This window comes from Candoia aspera, chromosome 12 (assembly GCF_035149785.1).
Source record: "Candoia aspera isolate rCanAsp1 chromosome 12, rCanAsp1.hap2, whole genome shotgun sequence".
NCBI lineage: Eukaryota > Metazoa > Chordata > Lepidosauria > Squamata > Boidae > Candoia > Candoia aspera.
Genome location: NC_086164.1, coordinates 11185799 through 11205084, shown reverse-complemented (window position 1 = coordinate 11205084; position 19286 = coordinate 11185799). Strand labels below are relative to the sequence as shown.

Below are 19286 nucleotides of genomic sequence, written 5' to 3'. Positions count from 1 at the left end.
CTCCTGAAGACCAGAAGGCGGTTTCTTATGAAAATGAAGGCGGGGTAAAGAGGTGGACTTCGTTCCCGTAGGCGGCACCTGGTGTTCTATTAGGACTCGGAACCGCCCGCTTGGCCCCGAATGCAGGCTTTTATTGGTCAGTGGCCCGTCACTTGGAAAGAGCGGCCGGCCGACCCGTCTGGTGGGCGGGGCTAGCGAGCAAGACCTGAAACGGAGCTGTCAGGTTTTTCTTACGTCAATTAATCGAAACGGGAGGGCGGGGAAACGTTGAATTCCTGCAGCTCATTGGATCTGGTAAGCCGCGCCCCCACGGTGGCCCAGATTTCACAGGGAGGCGCGGTCAGCGGGTAGCCCCACCCACGTCATTAAATTGCCAGGGACCTCACCCTGCGTCTGAACAATGCTGGGAGAAGTGGGTGCGGTGAGGTCTTCGTTATCACCCGACCTAACCAGCTTCCTCTCCAAACGCGCTGGGTGATTGCCAATTTGCATAGGTTTTAAATAATTAGTATTGGTAAACACCCGTAGGGGACACCCGCCTAGGGCAAGAGCGCCCCTGTACTGTAGTTACAGGAATGAGGAGGGGAAGAAGGGCGGAACTGCTGCAAAAGTCTGGCTTCAAAGGCGGAACTGCTGGTGTGCTTTACGACCGAGGGGGCTCCTGCACGTGTTACGTAGCCTGTTCGGAAAAGAAGGAAAGGCGGACGATTGCTCGCTCGTGAGCCTGGAAACGGGGAGTCTCGGCGGCTGTCTCCCCATGGCGGCTGTGGAAGAGGAAGATCCCTCCGAGAGGGAGCTGGTCCTGAGTGAGGAGGACGGGGTGGAAGAGATGGAAGAGGTGAGCTCTCAAAGAAAGGGTCCCGGGGTCCTCATGGTAATCTTCCCCGACTCTTTTCTAATCCTAGAAGGGCGGCCGAAGTTTGATTTTACCTGACCATTCTCTGCACGGGGTCAGATGCATAGCAGGCGTGCATTTCCATGACCGACGGCAGATGGCTGCCTTTTCCTACAATTGACGCGTGTGTGTCGATTGGGAAGATTCTGCAACCGGAGCATGTCTGAAAAAAAAAGCGTCCTGTTGCATCGAAGTTAGAATGGTGCCTCCTTATAACGGTTTTAAATACTCTGAAACCCTCTTCTGGCATATTTTGACCTCCCTTCTCCTTCCTCGGCCCCTTTTCCATTCCTGTTTTGGATCTACCCTAGTGTGCTGGATTCAGAACAGCTTATGAGTCAGTTGGCTTTCCTAGCAGGCCCTTTTGTTCTTGAAATAGCCTGGGATAATTTTCCACAGCTTGTTACTTTCCTCTGGATTTACGGGTTCTTGCTCACTGGGACTCTTTTGTTCCCCAGGTGGACAAGGAGCGGGCAGCCAAGAAGCACCGACAGCTAGTGGATGCCCTCACTGCCTTGGTTGGTGGGAAACGGTAAGAGAGAAGGTCCCAGGTGAGGGAGACTGAGAACAAGCTGGCCTCAAAGGTTATCATGCAGTCCTTTTCCATTAACAAGTTGGTTACTGTCATTCCTGCAGGCGGCGAACAGTTGAACGTACTGAGGCCAGCGCGCAGATTTCAGAATTCGATGTGGGTGGTGGAGGTAAGATCTTTAGCCTCTCACTGGTTATGTCCATTTGATTGATTATGCACCATTAAGTCCTTTTGACTCCTAGCAACTACATAAGATAGATTTTGTTCATGACGATCTATTCTTAACCTGCTCTTTCAAGTCTCCCAACAGTGCACTCATTGCCACTGTAACTGAGTCCATCGGCCTTGCTGCTGGTCGTCCTCTTCTTTTTCCTTCCACCTTCCCAGCAGTAGAGCCTTCTCCAGAGAGCTGGGTCATTGCATCATCTGTCCAAAGTAGAATAATTTGATCCTGGTCATTTGTACCTCGAGCGAGAACTCTGGGTTGATTTGTTTGATGATCCATCGGTTTTTGTTTTCTTGGCTGTCCACAGTATTGGACAGTGCCAGAGTTCAAAGGCATCACTACTCTTCCTATCCTGCTTCTTTAAAGTCCAGTACAACACCTTTATCCGTAGTTAATTTAACCTCTGTATGCTCAGTTAAAACTATTTTCTGGGTTTCCAACACACTGAGCTGTAAACAAACCACGTGGACCAGGTATGCATAGAGTAACAGCGTGGAACTTGGAATTCCCTCTATTCCAGCCTCAGAAATGTCATTGTCTACTGTAGGTGCTAATGAGAAAGTTCAGCTCTTGGAGCTGCTGCAACCGGTTTCTGCCTCGCCGGCTCTGCTCACCACTCAGAAACAGCTGAAAAAAGCCCAGCAGAAAAAAGCAACTGAAATCCCCCTTAGTAAGGAGGAGATTGAACGGGTAAGTTCAGAAGGAAGGTTTTTTTTTAGATCGTATGGCATACGTTCGAGTAGGGAACTTCAGAGTTCTAAAGAGAGATTTTTCTATACTGTAGAAATTGTTACCATGTTTAAGCAGATTCTAGCCTCTTGCTGCTCTCTAAAAAGCCCTTTTTGGATGAGGATCTGCACTGAACTGTGACTGGCCTTACCACTGCAGTATCTGTAAAGTGCTACCAGAATTGGCTTTCCATAATTTAGACATAATTCTAGTGCCTCCTTAATGGGATGTTTTGATCATGGGGGTTTGTGGCTGTCCTGTTTGTCTGCAGGTGGTGAGGGAAGCAGCATACACACAGACGGCCGAAGCTCTCAACAAGTGGGACCCAGTGGTGAAGCAGAATCGACGTGCCGAGCAGCTGGTCTTCCCACTGCAACAGGAGAGCATGACCATTGTGCCGATTGAGGAAGTGATGTCAGGCTGGCAGGTCAGTGTGATTTGGACTCTATGCTCATGGAGGTTGGCCTGGACTAGCTGCAGTAGTGTGGTGCTCACCTGAGATGCAGACTCTGCTGTGTTGACCATTTACCATGCGTTTCCTTGCCTGTGGTCCAGCAAATTAAAGGGGTAGGCTGTGATTTGTGCTTTTTGGGGGGGTTCCTTCAAGTCAGTCTCGACAGAGGGAGAGGCCAATTCTCCTTGACATATGAAGCCATACACCCTGTTTTACAAGTCAAAATTAAACCAACTAAACTTACGGTTTAGTGTAGTGGGTGACTCCGTGTATACTGTGAGCAATGCCTAGCTTCTGGTTGAACACTAAATGCTTTCCCCCTTATGTGGGTTGAATGATGTAGTCTTGCTGAAGCTAAATCAGTCTGGCTGTCCCAAGATGGAAGACTGGTCTGGCACTGTTATATACCCCGCCCCCCCGATGCAACATTGGGATTTCAAGTATCAGTGGATGAAAAATAAATAACCTCCCTTCTATATGTTAAATATCAAGGACTTATCTCCAGCTTTTTTCATTTCGGTCAATTTAAGGGTTAACAGTTGGGAATCAGATGTTCTTCTTGATCACTCATCTGATCCTGATTCTACTTTAAGCTAACTTTAAACCACAAGGATGGTCCACCACCATTCTGTAGTCTGCCTTCCAGCAATAGCAACCACCTTGCTGGTTTCATCATCCTCTCTCAAACCTAGCCTGAACTTCCGTGGTTTATGCCCTACATGCCCAGGCACGGACCCCCTTGGAGCAAGAGATCTTCAGCCTCCTCCACAAAGCTCAGCAGCCGGTGAAGGACCCGCTTTTGACCCCACAGGAAAAAGTCTCATTGGAGGCCATGAGCCTGGAGGAGGTAAATCCTGGCCTAGCTGGCCCCATTCCATTCTTCACCTTGCCTGCCCTATCATGCTTGACTCTACTGTGACCCATCGGTGCGTCCAGCCAGCTGCCCTCTGCTTCCATGTATTCCAGGCTAAGCTGCGCCGAATGGAACTCCAGAGGGCTCGGGCCTTGCAGTCCTATTATGAAGCCAAAGCCCGACGTGAGCGGAAGATTAAGAGTAAAAAGTAAGAGGTGTTGGAATGCCACAGGTGGGATTGTCTTGTAACATAAGAAACAGCTGCTCCTGATGAGATGGGCAGCTATATAAATGGGAATAATAACAACAAGATAGAGCGTGGGCAGTTATGTTGCCCTTTCCCCAAATTTTTGGAAAGGATTGGAATACGTGACTCACTAATTTAACAGTATGAGCTGAGCGCAAAGATGTACTAGGGCCTAAGTGGAAGAGACCCTGAACCCCTTTGGAATGATATCAGGGTAGACAGGAATTTTCAGCTGTTCAGCCAGTAAAGGAAATTTGAATTAGGCCTGAAGGAGGTGTGGGTTGGTTTTACGCAGAGGTGCATAAAGGAAACCCTAACCCCAGGCCTGGATGCAAACTTCCCTGCTGGCCTTAGAGATTCTTCAAAAGTTGATGCATAGTTGTAACCCTTTGCTGCTTTCTTCTGTGACAAATGGAAGATTAACAAAGTGAAGATTAAAAAGAGAATTGTAAAGGGAAAAAAACAGGCAATAAGAAAGAAATTGGGAATGTGCGTGTGTAATATATGGGGATGTATATGGGTATACACGTATTTTTGTAAAAGATTCTATTTTAAGGAAAACAGATTTTTAGTAATTTTTAATGGGCAAGAGGATAATTACGAAATGCTGGAAATAACTGCATTGACAGTAATAAAGTTCAGTTATGTTTTCATTTAATTACATCAAAACTGGCTTTAGTTCTGCCCTCACCCATGTGATAATGTGAAATTCTAAACTGGGCATCAAATATTTGTACACACATCTATCTGACAACAGTTTGAACAAACTATCTGAATAACAGATTTACGGGTTTAGGGGGCTTAAGTGAAGTTTGCTCCTTAAAATCCATAACCTTCTTCCCAAAGAGAAAAAGCAGACTCAGCTTCACCCCTTCCAGTGACCCCAATTCATAGCAGATCACATTCCTTATGGTCCCAGGCAAGTGAGAGAGCAGGAAGATGGCCAGCAAAGGTGGTCCATTTTTTGGATCCATGTGCTCTGTGAATCTCTGTGGTTCGTAAGCCATGGTTTATGGCTTAGCATGTTGTATGAACCTAGCCAATTACAATGCATTCAGTCAACCAGAGATTAAGAAAGAATTGCTTGTCTTCTGCCCACCACCTTCATTTTGTTCTTTGAGATTGGCTGAGGTGTGCAGATGACTTTATTTCGCTGGTTTAATTAACAGCTTGTCACAAACTTTTACTGTGGGGTAAAGGAAGTGGTTGTCTATGTTGACTTGCGTTGCCTTCCTTGAATCCAGAAGTGGCTGTAACTGTGTCTCCTGGGTGACATTACATCCATGACGTTTCTCTCTTTCTCACCCCAAGGTTTCACAAAATGCTTCGGAAGGGTAAGAGTCGAAAGGTGCTGCAGGAGTTTGAGATGCTGCGGAAATGCAACCCCGAGGCCGCCTTGGGGCAACTGGAGAAGATTGAGAAAGCACGGATTGAGGTGCGGCCGGTCCTCTTCCAAATGAAGCTGCAACGAGGCCTCAGATGCACATACAGGCATTCTTGCTTTGGGGAGCATACGCTCCATTGTGTTGACAGTTCTTTTTTTCTCTCTGCAGGAGAGGATGAGCCTCAAGCACCAGAACAAGGGCAGGTGGGCCAAGTCAGCTGTCATTATGGCCAAGTATGACCTCCAGGTAAGGGCATTGGAGAAGGCTGGTTTGGCCAAGAACATCTGAAATGGGATTAGTCCAAGGCAGACATTTGAATCATATTTGTGGAAGTTGAAACATCTTGATGCTGTCTTCCCCACCCAGTTGCTCTCCAGATATGTGGGAACTGGAGAGCCTGTGACAACGGTATGCTGAGGCAGGGTCGTAATGATTGAAGAGGGTGGACCCTGAAGTCTCAAGACACCTAGAGGTTACTAGGATGTAGAAAGTTGTCAGGTTACCTCCCCAGCAGTACTTTTACTTAAAGTGCGCCCTTTGTCCAGAAAAGAAAGCTCAGCTTACTTAATTTTTATGTTCAGCTCAAGAAAGAGGTGAAAACCCATTCTAAAGAAAAAAAGCTATCTAGGAAAGAGTAATTGTGTGTGCTGGTTCAATCATTTATTTCTGCTTTACTTTTTACTTCCCCTCTGTAGGGGAGAAAAACGGTTGTGTTTTTTGAAATCTGCCGCAGGGTGAAAAATACACTAAATTGTATGTTGGGGTGAGCAAAATATAAATCTGGATTAATTGTTCACTGGAAGATTTGCAGGAGTTTCTGACTTCCAAGGGTTTAGGAATAGCAGGTGCCAAAAGTAGCTCCCAAATTTCACTGTTGAACACCTCATTCCTAGTAGATAGAGTGACAAAGACGTGCTTTATAAATTACAGGTTGGCCCAGCATGTGAGCTGGGATACGTTATTAGGTGTCCTGCACAGTTTGTGTTTTGCTGCTTGCTCCTTATTTTCCTGGTTTTGATTGGTGAACTCTGAGGCTTTAGATAAAAATAATGAAGTAAAAGACCTGCCAGTTTTGTGTTTGTCTACCTATATTGTCGGCTGCTACATGCTGATTTCTGCCTTTTTCCTCAGGCTAGGCAAGCTATGCAAGAACAGCTGGCTCAGAACAAGGAACTAACACAGAAGGTCTGTCCTGCCTCGGAAAGCGAAGAGGAAGAAGTGGGTGACCACCCTGAAGCAGAGAAGGATCTGGTTCCAGATGTTGCCAACGAGAGGCACATCGGAGTGGATTCCAGCAACCCCTGGATGTCAGGAAAAACCGCTGCAGAATCCAGGGAGGAGGAGCCAGATGTTCCAGCAGAAGACAGTGGAGAGAGTGAGGGAGAGGAAGAAGGAGAATTGCTCTTGACCAACAAGAAGGATTTGTCGCAAGGGTCTGGTGGACAGCGAGGCAGTGCTGGGCTTCAAGGTGAGATGCCAAAGTATGGGGAAACAGGAACAGGGGAGCTTTAATCATAGCCGGGAGCCCTGCATTTGGTTTGGAGATGAAAACTGCTGTTGATGTGTAAAGGTTCAGCAGAGAACTACGTAGATCAGGGTTTCTCAATCAGAGTTCCATGGCATCCTAGGGTTCCACAAGAGGTCACTAGGGGTTCCCTGGGAGATCAAGACTATTCAAAAAAATATTTCAAATTCGGGCAACTTCACATTAAAGAGGTAAGTTTCATTCTTTATTCTGAGTTTAAGAACACTGCTAATGCATACAGACAGGCCTACCCGTGAAACAAATAGAATAATTTTGTAACTTCTGGCCTCTATTTGAGCCTGAATGTGCAGGGGTTCCCCCAGGCCTGAAAGATATTTCAAGGGTTCCCCCGGGTCAAAAGGCTGAGAAAGGCTGATGTAGACGGTCAAGATGGCATTTGCTTTAGGGAAGGGAGAAGGGAACTAAACTGGTTCGGCCCAGAGCAGGGAACAGCCTCAAGACACCCAGGATTGCACTGCCAAAACTCAGTGGCAAAATGGTACGATGTTTTTTTCTTGGGCCTTGAAGGACTAAGCAATTAAATAGGTGCCTTGTGCTTTTGAGAAATTTAAGGCCCCCATTTTCCATGACCCCACCCTCACGAAAATGCAAAAACAGTCAACATTTTAAGTCCCTCTCCAGGAATTCCCCCAAAAGGTCAGACATGGCTCGGTGCTTGCACAGGGGACCTTTCGCCTTTCACCAGGGATTTTACCTCTGTGGCTCCTAGATGCCAAGAGAAACTGCAGCACTAGGGCATGTCTTGTGGCCAGGTTTGCACTTGGATTGTGTGGAAGCGCAGAATGTTATTTTGAGCCTGGAATTTGGATCCTTAGGGAATCCCAGCTTTCATCCTAGGTTAGTTGCTTGGTAACACCATCAGCTTTCACCTAGGCTGGAGAATCTGTTTGCCTCCAGATGTTGGTGAGCTATGTTACCAGGTTGGTCATGGGTGAGGAGTGCTGGTTTTATGACAACTGGAAACCTGCAGATTCCCCATCACCGATACGCATGCACTCTTTGGCTTGGTTTGCATGTGGTATGACACCCTAGTTTATCTGTTCCAACTGAGCCAACTGGGTTGCTACACAGAACCACAAATCAAGTGTTCTGAATGAGTTTGCATAGCAGTTGTCATGAGTACGGATGGTGAGCAGGAGGAGGCCCCTATCCAGGGGGGAAAACGCATGCGTAGTTTAGAGAGTTTGAGTTGTCATTCAAAGAGACACAGAACAGACCCGCCTTGACTTTTGGGGTTTATCTGTCTGGGTTTTCCCACACTTCTTCAGTTTGCTAGGATTTTCTGTTGTCTATAGCAAAAAAAGCACTAGAGATTTCTTCCTCATCTCGGCGTGGTTCTTGCTTAGTCAGGACAGCAGTAGGCTAAATGTAGTTGCCAGTCGAAGTGAATATTTGTAGCTCAGGGTTGAACTATGGAGTCCTTGGCGCTCTCTGAAGCCTTGTTGTTTTCTTGCAGACGTTTCATTGCCAGACGAGGCAGCATCTTCAGTGTGAAGAGGGAGTGGGCCTTGCTCTCTGTTTATTTACCACGGTTTGTCCAGCTTGTGTTGGTAGGGGTGTTGTTCTCTCCTTGGGAGTTCCTTGATTGGGCTGTTGTTTGCTGCTTGGTTGATTGCCTGAGTTAATAGTTCCTTGATTAGGGTGTCTTGTGCTGTTTGATGGTTCATCTGGTGTTAATCCTAGTGCTGATTTTTGCATATCTGGGTGTTGATTGCTGGCAAGGGAGTGTCCTGGTCTTTTGTTTTTTCCTTTGTCTCTTTTGAATGGTATGTAAATGTTGTTTACCTCTATGTGTCTGTTGATGGCTGCTTTGTCTGAATGCCAGGCTTCCAGGAATTCTCTAGCATGGAGTCCTTGGTGCTCTCCGAGCCTTGTTTTCTTGCAGACGTTTCATTGCCAGACTAGGCAACATCTTCAGTGCAAAAAAAATTTCTCTAGTGTTTGGATTTGGCTTGGTTTAGGATGCTCACATGTAATTGGCTAGTTTGGGGTTTTGAGTGTTTGTACATCCAGCCAGTGTACTTGTGTCAGCCTTGCGAGGTAGTCCAGACAAGAAGCACACCCAGATGAACTAATTCTACTCTGTTGTAAGGTTACATTAACAGAAGCCTGCAAGTTTGAAACTACCTTTCTCCCTCGTTGCCTTTACAGAAGAAACTAGGGAGGGTCCCTTCTGAGAAGTTTGCCATGCCCACACTCCTTCTGCAGGCTCAGCTGCCCCTTATCTGGCTGTTGCGTAGTCTGCGGCTCTTCCCCATCTCCCAAGGTCATTCCCACATACCATTACGTTGTGGTTCATGATTCAGTGTGCCGGGTGAACCCAGGCAGTCGGGGTGATTTGGCTAACCAGGGGTGCTTGTCACTCAAACACAGGCAATTCCCATTTTATCCTAGCATGCGTGAACCTACTCTAGTGGAGCTTTGCTTTGGTCCAGCCTGGCTTTTCTCCTGTCATGCAAACTCTCTTTATTCTGGCACAGGGCCTAGCAAAGGAGCGGTGCCAGCAGATACTCTGCCGAGCCCCCCATCAGGGGAGCAGCCCTTCCTGAGTGAGAAACTGAAATGGGTTCGCACCCTGGAGGAGCTGGAGGAGGACCTGGAGCCAGAGGCCATTCCACCGGAAGATGAAATGCTGCAACCCAGAGAGACCCAGTCCTCCCAGTCAGTGGGAGCTGAGTCCCCGCTGCAGCCCCAGGCCAGCAAGTCCAAGAAGTCAGCCAAGCACCAGGCTCTGATTGATCTCAAGGCAGTCCTTGCAGGGGCACCACATGCCACACAGTGCCCACTTGTGCCCACTGCTGTGCAGGATGAGGTGAGCCCCAGTGCGGAAGGAGATCAGTCCATTCAGGTAGAGGGCAGGAAGAGGACACACCTGTTTGGTAGATTGATTTCCTGATGTGCTTAATGCTCTTTCCTCCAGTTATCTCCACAATACGGGTAGTCCTCAACTTATGACCATTTGTTTAGTGACCGTTCAAAGTTACAACGGCACTGGAAAAAGTGACTTGTGACCGGTCCTCACACTTACGACCATCACTGTGTTCCTGTGGTTCCTCCATACACGCAACTCTGTTCATTCACAGAAAAGTTTATCCAGTCTAGACCACATTAGCCCAAATTAGAAAGACAGACAAGACATGGTCCATTACAAGAGTAAGCCAGAGGGTCCTATGGGCCTCTTCCGTGCACGCATGAGAGGAAGAGACTGAGACATGCTTTTGTTTCTGAACTGGCCACATTTCTCAGTTTCTCCTAGCTGTGGACCCTGGTTTGAAGTGCATTAAGGATAGCTCAAATCACTGCTCCCTAGGATTGGATTTAATGGGGAAGTAGGCTTTGCCTGGGATCAGTGTGTAATTACTGGCATCTCCAGATAAAACTGGAATGATCTTTTGACTAAAAATGCCTGGCAGTCTTTGTAAACCTAGACTAGATAGAACAGTGGTTTATGTTGGGGTAAAAGTGTTTGTCATGTTCATTTCCGCCTTTATATATGGAGGAGAACATGTGTCCTTCCGCCCTGTTTTCCGGCATACGTTTGTCATGGCCTCACAGCTATGAGTGGAAATCTCCAGGAGGGCATTTAAGAAGCTGGTAGCACCAGAGAATTCCAGTAGGGGAAATTCACCCCACGCTGTTGAAAGGCAAGGGAATTCAAAAACACATCAGGGAGCCAGAACTCCTGAGCTGTATTTTAGGGAATGCTTTCTGGTCCAGATTCTGAAATTGGGTCAGGGATAGGATTCATGCATTGCAATGAGTTATAATGTGCCCTGTTCAGTTTGGGCTCAGCTCAAGTTTAAACTTGGCCATTGAAGCTAGTAAACCGATTTGTGACTGAATAGGGGAACTCAGCCAATTGTTGCTTATTCCATAAATGGTGGCTAAAAAATCATGGCTATAAGAGTTGTATGAGAGCCAGTTTGGTGTAGTGGTTAAGGTACCAGGCTGGAAGCCAGGACACCATGAGTTCTCGTTCCACCTTTGATATGAAGCCAGCTGGGTGACCTTAGGCCAGTCACTCTCTCTCAGCTCTAGGAAGGAGGTAAATGGCAAACTACTTCTGAAATCTTGCCAAAAAAACTGCAGGGACTAGTCCAGGCAGTTCCCAAGAGTCATTGTTGATTCAAAGGCAGAGAGAGAGAGAGGTGCAGGAATCTGGTCAGGTTCTCAGAATAGAACCAGGTAAATGAATGCCCCCAAGAGAAATTGGTTCATACTTCTTAACGTTTATTTTTTAGCTGACGTGGGATGGAAGTGCTGGGAGAGACAAGTCCAAAAACTACCATTTATTTTCTTCATTCCATACTGTTTCATCTCCTTTTGGGGTCCAGCAGGATCTTCAGAGCAGATTCTAAGCTTCCCATAATGCAGTCATTGATCTTTATTTTATTTTTTTAATTCACATTTAAAATAACCCAGAGAGCCACAGATTATAATCCTCACCTGCTGTCTTGCCCACTGTCTGGAAACCCAAGGAAGTTCTTGTTCACCCAAGCCTGTCTTTATTTCCTTTGGCAGCTGGAGTCGGGCACAAGCCAGCGGCAGGTGATCCAGGAGGCTTTTGCCAGTGACAACGTCCTTGATGACTTTCTGAAAGAGAAGTGGGAAGCCGAAGAGGCCAGCAAACCAAAAGCAATTGATTTGGTGCTGCCAGGATGGGGTGAATGGGGAGGCGCGGGGCTGCGGCCAAGCAATAAGAAAAAGAAAAGGTACCTTTGGGGATGAGGTTGGATGGCTGTCAAGGCTCATCCTGTTCTCAACTTGATCTCTTGCTTCTGTTGTGTTCTGTTAGGTTCCTCATCAAGCCGGCCCCTGGACCCCCAAGGAAAGACCAGCACCTGCCCCACATCCTGCTGAACGAGCAGCGGAATATTTTAGCTGCAGCTCACCAGGTGAGCGCAATGTTCTGTTCCAGGATGGTTCTTCCAATTCAGTTTTGTGCATTTACTTTGATTTGTTGATTTGATCGATGCAGCCACCCGTCTCACATCAGTGGCTCACATTTAAAAACACGCCAGAGTAATCTGATCCATGCACAGAGCTAAGCAGTAACGGATGGGTTCACAAACCATGCTAACTCCAAACCAAAGAAACTACACCCTCGCTGGTTTCACACAAGACACTTAACTTGGTCGTTGGATTAATCTGTTGGCTGGGCACAAGCAATACATTGAATTGTAAATGAATCAAATGGCCTGAGTTTAACCAATATGCAAAGCTAACAAAAATATAACTGCATGTAGGATAAGGATGCCACTACTCCACCTACTCCATCATTAACCTGGTTTAAATGTGTTGTGCATACTCAGCCAGTGATTTAAGGCAGGGATCAGGAATATGGCACCTACAACATATTTACATAAAATCGTGGGAATCCAATATTAAAGAAAAAACTAAATTTAAAAGCTTTCTTATTCCTTCTTTTTTTAAATCTCAGAGAGTGCCTGGACAGGTCCATGCAGTTTTCTTGGCAAGGTTTTTAAGAAGTGGTTTGCCATTGCCTTCTTCCTAGGGCTGAGAGAGAGTGACTGGCCCAAAGTCACCCAGCTGGCTTCATGCTTAAGGCAGGACTAGAACTCACAGTCTCCTGGTTTCTAGCCCAGCACCTTAACCACTACACCAAACTGGCTCTCTTTATTCTTTAGAATCTTGTATAATTTCCAGAAGTCACACTAAAATCTTACTCAAAATTGCATGGGTGAGATTGTCAAAATATTACAAGACTTAGGGCATTTTAATTTTTTTTTTTTACTGTGCAAGTACCTGAAAACAATCTATAAATCTTTTCTTGACAGGGTGTATAAAGCAGGCCATTCTTTTCTGTAGATACAGAACCTTAGATTCACTATGCATGTTGTTGAGTATGCATGTTTTACAAATCATGAACTTTGGAAGATTGATGAAGATATTACTTTTAAAAATAACCCCTAGCTCAGAAGGCAGGGATGCCTCCGATGCCTTATTCTGATGTTGTGCCGGCTTGCTAGTGCAGACCCAGAGAACATGATGCTCTACTTTTCAATCTGTCGTTTTGGGGCCGGCAATGATCCCTTTCTTCCCACAGGTGAATCAGCTCCCCTTCCCCTTTGAGAGCAGTCAGCAGTTTGAACGCAGCATTCAAGTGCCCGTGGGCCCCACTTGGAACACACAACGGGCTTTTCAACAACTGACAGCCCCCCGGGTGGTCACTCAGCCCGGCCAGATCATCCATCCCATCACTGCAGAAGATGCCAACCTGGTCCATCAGGGAGACAAGTCAACGGCCACCGTTGGACGGAAACCAGATTTGGAGTTAAGCCTCCCTCCCCGCCAGCCTCATCCTCCCCGTGTCTCAAAGAAGAAAGGCCGGTAGGAGCAAATTTGTGCTGGTACTGCCATTGGCACAATGGCACCTTGTTGGCGCTGCCCAGAACTGGTCTCTCTCTGGACTTTTTCCTACTTTGATCCCGATTCTTTACATGAGGATCTTATATACCAAGGGTAACGCTCCTCAAATGAAAGCTATGGTTGCTTTCTTTCAAGTGGTTTGGTTTTATTCTATATCCCTCACCCACCCATCCCTTTTTTTTTTAAACATTAAAGAAGCTAGCTCTTCTTGTGAAAACTCTTTCAACCGGTTCCTTCTTAATTAATGGGCTAACTCAGGAGCAAGCAGTCCTATATCCGTGAGCTGCTTGCAGCCACCGTAATAGAGTCTGAAACAGATGCCTTGGACCTTACAGAAGCTTAAGGCACCATTTTCTCCAGTTAAAAACCTCAACCCCCCACCCCAATAATTGGGTCGATTCTTCCTGTTTTGGGGAAGGCTAAGGTGCAAACAGGGACGCGGTGGCGCTGCGGGTTAAACCGCTGAGCTGCCGATCGGAAGGTCGGCGGTTCGAAACCGTGCGGCGGGGTGAGCTCCCGTTGCTCGTCCCAGCTCCTGCTCACCTAGCAGTTCGAAAACATGCAAATGTGAGTAGATCAATAGGTACCGCTTCGGCGGGAAGGTAACGGCGTTCCGAGTCGTCATGCTGGCCACATGACCCGGAAGTGTCTATGACAACGCCGGCTCCAAGGCTTAGAAATGGAGATGAGCACCGCCCCCTAGAGTCGGACACGACTGGACTTTACGTCAAGGGAAACCTTTACCTTTACTTAAGGTGCAAACACTTTACAGCATCCCAACCCTGTACGCAGAAAAAAATTAACATTTCAGTCAACTGCGTGTTTGAAATCTCTGTATTATTGGTTGTATTTCTACTGTCCTTAAGCAGGACATAAAAGCCAAGTGTGACATGCACATACACGCACCAAAAGCAAAATTGCCGTTTAGACGGAGGGAAGGACATGGGCAGTTCTCTTGCAGAGGTCCAGATTTGTTAGCAACTGTCCAACAGAATGGAAAAAATGTTTGTTGCTTCTCCTCCTCTTTCATTAAAATCTTAATCCTCAACGATGACTGGAACCAACTAATAAATGGATCTGTATTTTTCCAAAAGGTGTCCGATTGTGCTTTATTTTTTCATTGCTAATGCACCAGTGTGTTTTTGCTCCAAGTGTAAACTCGTGACTGCTTCTTCTTTTCCCCTAATTTTCTCAACAAGATGATAAAAAGGATGGTGAATTCCAACTGAAATTTGCAGGCACAACTTAAAGAATTTGGTTTTTGCCGCAGCTTGAGTTTGTAGACATCAGAAATAGATTAGGCACTGCTTGCTTATAAGAGTTGTCTAAAGTTATTACGATTCCTCCGCTTGATGATGATATTGATCTACAATTCAACATCCTGGGAATCTCTTTTTCAAGTTTCCGGTCCTTATGACTGAAAAGATGGATTTAGGTCATGCTTACATTTCAGACGCTTAGGAAGGTGAGTGGATATGACTGAAGAACGTTTTCAGTAATCAGCAGGTGACATTTTCAGATCTTCAGCTGCTTCCCCCTTCTCCGTGACAGGAACAGGATAAATTTTGCAAACAAAACAGTTGCATGTAAATGGACTGTATTGCATCATTTTATATGTGTTGCTTCATCAAAAGAACAAAATATTTTTGTTAAAGCCTATTAGCTTCAACGGTGGGTAAATGAATAGCGGGTCCTGCCTCCATGTGGGGCAGGGCAGCGTAATCTTTAGCCCTTGGATGCCGTCTGCAAGGTTCTCCCCAAAATTGCTTCCAGTATGTAATTTGGAATGCGGTAGTGGGGAAATTAACTAGAGTTTATAAAGCAATTTGCTTTGTTTTCTTCCAAGTTCTCATTCAGTTTGCTGAAAGAGAACTTGGTTTTGAAAATATATTTGGAGAAAATGTTCTTGTGATCGGAGTAGCCTGGCACTTACTTATTAGGGGAGGTTGGCCAAGAGCTGCATCCTCCCATTACGCAAGATTTTCTCTGCAATCTGGAGCCTCTGATTTCTCACGTTCCCATTAAATCCCAGAGCGAGCCATTGGAAGGGAACTCACTTTCACCACTAAGCCGACCTTAAGAAATTCTTAGGGAATTTCTCCTTTCCTAGAACAATTGGGGAGATCACCCTCCCAGATTCTTTGCCCATAGATGAGAGGGAGACTTTTGAAAGGTGCCCAGTTCTACTGTTAACCATTGAAATGGCTGCTGGTACTGATAGTTTTTAAACTAGGATTGTTAATGGGACATCACCCATCCTTCTGGGCCAGTGTCCTGCTCTGTCAAAAAATTATTTAACATCAGTGAGGCTTGATTTTCAAATCAGATCTGAGAGGAGAAGGCAGCCGCATTCACCTGGCTGGGGAATTCTGGGAGTTGAAGTCCACACATCTCACAACTGCTGAGGTTGAGAAACACTGGTCTAAGACATGGTATCTTGGGTCAACTATACTTGGTTTCTTTCTTTTTTTCTTTATTATGCACCTTATCTACTGCCTGAATCCAGACAGGTTATAGGCAGTTTACAGATGCTAGGGATAATTAAAACAATAGTAAATCGTACAAAATGCATTACTTTGTTAATACGGATGACTTCGCAGTCAGTCCCGAGAGGGAAAAGCCAGGGCTTCTGGAAGGCCATAAGATTGGGGTCAGCCTCACCTTGGGGGGCAGGCTGTTCTATAGATGGGAGCCCCCACAGAGAACACTCACCATTGGCCCCCTCCTACCCCACTTCCTGGTTCGTGGGGACCCACCAGGCACCCATCCAGACTGGATGGGCAAAATCCATCTAAGAATGGAGGTCACTTAGGTACTAAAGACCTGACCCATATAAGGCTTCAGAGAGAGGTCACACAATATCCCCAGCTGTAAACCAAGCTCACAATTCACAAGTGAGTTGACATAGCATGCAAAGCCCAAACTACATTACGTGTGAACCCAGTCCATTTTTCAATTAGAAACCAGCCTCGTCTACAAGCCTAACCATCTGGGGATAGACCTATGGCTTCTCGATGGAACAAGCAATGCATTTTGCATATATTCAGAAGTATTTTTCCCCCCTGCATTGGCTAAGCTCATAATCAAGACTTGGTCAAAAGCAACTTAAGACATTATTTCTGCAAGGGACTTTTTAATCGCTGCAGACTCATACTAAATGATAAAGCCATTCCCCGATTGCAAGATTGATGGAGCTACAGCATCCCTAACAGATGGCATTCCAACTTGTTTAAAAATGTCCAACCCAAGAGGTCACCAGTCCCCAAGACCAATTCTTCCGATGTTGAGCAATTCCTACTACCATATTCTGTGGTAACTTTTGGCCAGAATCTGTTTCCCTGCTCTTTCCACCATTCTGATTCAGTCTGACCATGACCTCTGGAAATTGAAGGCCAAAACACGGGAGGGCAGCAAGTTCAGGATGGGCTCTTGAGTAAGAAATCAGGTCTGACCCATTCCTGGTCTCCCGTTTTTGGAATAACAGCTATTGAAATGTTTGCAGCTGGTTGTCATGTCTGCCCTTAATGGTTTCAACTTCCACCCAAACATATTCACCCTTTTCAGTGATCCTTGCCTGACTTGGTTTCCAGACCTTTCATTGACTGGTTATGGGTTACTCTATTCTAGAGTTGGTCCATGTCCTCCTGAAAATATGCTACAGAGAATCATAATGACCAATGTAGCATAATGTGTTCTTGAGATGATGTGCTCCTTCCAGTTATTGCACCCAGAGGGTCTCCTTTCCCCCACTTCTCCCTTTTTTCTCCCCATTTTTCGAGAACATTGGTGACAGATGTCAAGCCAATGCTATACATATCAAAAAGACCACCTCTGTGGCCATCAAAAATGCATCCAAGGAGAACCATAAATCCACCTGCATGCAACTGAAAACGCTACCTGCCATTTCTAACCTGGTATTTTAAGTGAGTCACGAATGGACTCGAACACCACAGAGGTGTGGGAGGGGGCTTAATTCTGCCTTCCTCCAATCCAAGGATCCTAAGAAGTGTGGAATTACGATACTCATAGTCCTCAGCAAGCATTGCTCGCTAAAGATAATAGCAGCTGTAGCCAAAGACCTTGGCAAGCAATCAGGTTGTGAAATTTGTGCCAGGCTTCCATTCTGTTGATTTTCCACCCAATGAAAAAGCTCCGATATTTTCCAGTTTAGAAATCGAGTACATTGAACCGTGTCCCAATCGCTACACTGCTTATGATTCAGGGAAAGCAACACCCATGGACAACAGATCCACAATGCATAAATGCAGGTTCAAACGCTTGATTGTAAATTGGATTACAGAAGGTCTCCTTAATCCTTGTTCCTAGTCAGGATTAGATAGTAGGTGATGAGTTCTTGGAGGCCCTGAAGAACGGATGCCCGGATGTCCCTACAGAGTATCATTGGACAGTCGCTGATTGGCACCATAGGCTAGGTTAAAATGCAGATGGCCAGCTTGTGGTTTAGCCTGGTTCATTGTCTTGTGCCAACAGAACTGGTTAGGTTACTTCAACAAACCCTGGTTAAATCACAGCCCAGAACAAGGGACAGCAACATGGTCACCTCAAAGGCCACATGGGGTTTGGTGCAGTATGCTGGAGGCTGCCTTCCAAAAGTGGGTCTGGCCCTTAATTCCCCCCCACCCTTTCTTTTTCTTTTTCTTTAGTTTAATTATATAAATTTATTACTCTTGGGGGGGGATTGTCATAGCCACCCCCCTTACACAGTTGTTGGCCCCCTCCCTTTGCAATTTCTCTAAAGGAAAGATTTTCATTTCTCTCAACAGGTGATTTAAACCTGAAGCCAGACAGACTGCAAGTGAACCCTGACTCAGTTTCAATATCTCCACCCCGCCCCATCCCACCCCCAGCCAAAATCTGTTCAGACCCCTGGTAAATCTACTCAAAAACCTGATGACCATGGCCCCCCTCCTTACTTGTTCCTGCCTAGTCCACCAGGAGTTATCTCAACTGAAAAGTGGAAGTTGAACTAATTGCTTACATCTCACCCAGATCCATTTGGGGCAGCGTCTTTCTTTTTTTCCTGCCTTGAACTGGAATAGCCCCACCTGGTATGCCCTGCTGTTGGGCTACAGGGGAGAAAGGCAGAATAGCAAAGAAACCGCTGGGAGGCTTCCCCTTACCCTGGATTAGCCTTAATTTGGCCCATTTTGGGGGTGGGAGGTGATGCGGATCCAAGCAAGTTGGCTAATTTATGGTTCAATACGCTGAATGGGAAGCTGATGGTGGTGTGTGAACAGCTTCCCCTTCCTGATCTTCTCCAGAACAGGAATTCAGAGGTAGACTGCTACAACATAGGGAAGCTCAATTTGTCTAAACAGGCCTGATAGCCCACAAGACACGGGCAACTTTGTCCCCTCCAGATGTTTCAAGTTGCAACACATCCATCCCAATAACCAATCATAATTTGGAAGCTATATGGTTGTTTAGAAAATATGTTACTGGACCCCACATACCTTGTGGCTGTGGGTTATTTGGGATGAAAATGCTCCCCCCAATGTGCCAGGAACATGCCCCAAACGCTGCTTTGTCTACCTGTCTGTAGATATTTAGGATTAAGGGTTATATTTTCTTGATTTTTGGAGTTTTGCTCCCACCTTTTTTCCACGGGGCTGAGCTGAGAAAAACCGGTCTAAACTTATTTACGGAGGGTGCACAAGGACCTGGGCCACCCGATGCCCGTCCCACGTCCTAACCGCTACCCCACCCGGTTTCCCCCGAGATCGGGATTTCCGGAGCAAATGACGTAGGTTCCAAGCCCCGTTGCACCCCTCTTCTTCGCCCGTTACCGAGTTTGGGCTCGACTCTTATGTAGCTACCGGTTTATAGCTCTCGGCCGTGCACCGTCTTGGGCGCAGCGACCGAAGGGCGGCCGCGGCACGAACGTTGTCAGGGACTTTGAAGAACGCCCGGAGCCGCGCGGGGCTTTTAAGCGTCACGCGCGGAGTCGCCCCCGCGCGACAAGAGCCTCCTTTCTGCCGCGTGCCCCGGTTTCTCCGGACGGGAGCGGC

At 46.5% G+C, this 19286-nt stretch overlaps 1 protein-coding gene across 1 annotated transcript; it reads left to right on the top strand.

Annotated features, from left to right (window-relative positions):
• Positions 1-477: 477 nt before the first annotated feature.
• On the top strand, positions 478-13676 carry UTP14A (UTP14A small subunit processome component). The gene is made up of 14 exons (XM_063313290.1): positions 478-838; positions 1363-1427; positions 1532-1596; positions 2201-2343; positions 2654-2809; positions 3564-3683; positions 3803-3897; positions 5248-5371; positions 5490-5567; positions 6453-6789; positions 9348-9679; positions 11389-11579; positions 11663-11762; positions 12935-13676. Exons 1-14 carry the CDS (start codon positions 758-760, stop codon positions 13220-13222), a joined length of 2175 nt encoding a protein of 724 aa, XP_063169360.1. The 5' UTR covers positions 478-757; the 3' UTR covers positions 13223-13676.
• Positions 13677-19286: the final 5610 nt, after the last annotated feature.

What these genes read in the sequence shown, in the direction of transcription:
- UTP14A (XM_063313290.1), top strand. Translation starts at nt 758, where the DNA reads ATGGCGGCTGTGGAAGAGGAAGATCCCTCCGAGAGGGAGCTGGTCCTG. An exon ending in AAGTGATGTCAGGCTGGCAG is followed by an intron (nt 2,810 to 3,563) that starts GTCAGTGTGATT and finishes CTACATGCCCAG; the next exon opens with GCACGGACCCCCTTGGAGCA. An exon ending in TTTTAGCTGCAGCTCACCAG is followed by an intron (nt 11,763 to 12,934) that starts GTGAGCGCAATG and finishes TTCTTCCCACAG; the next exon opens with GTGAATCAGCTCCCCTTCCC.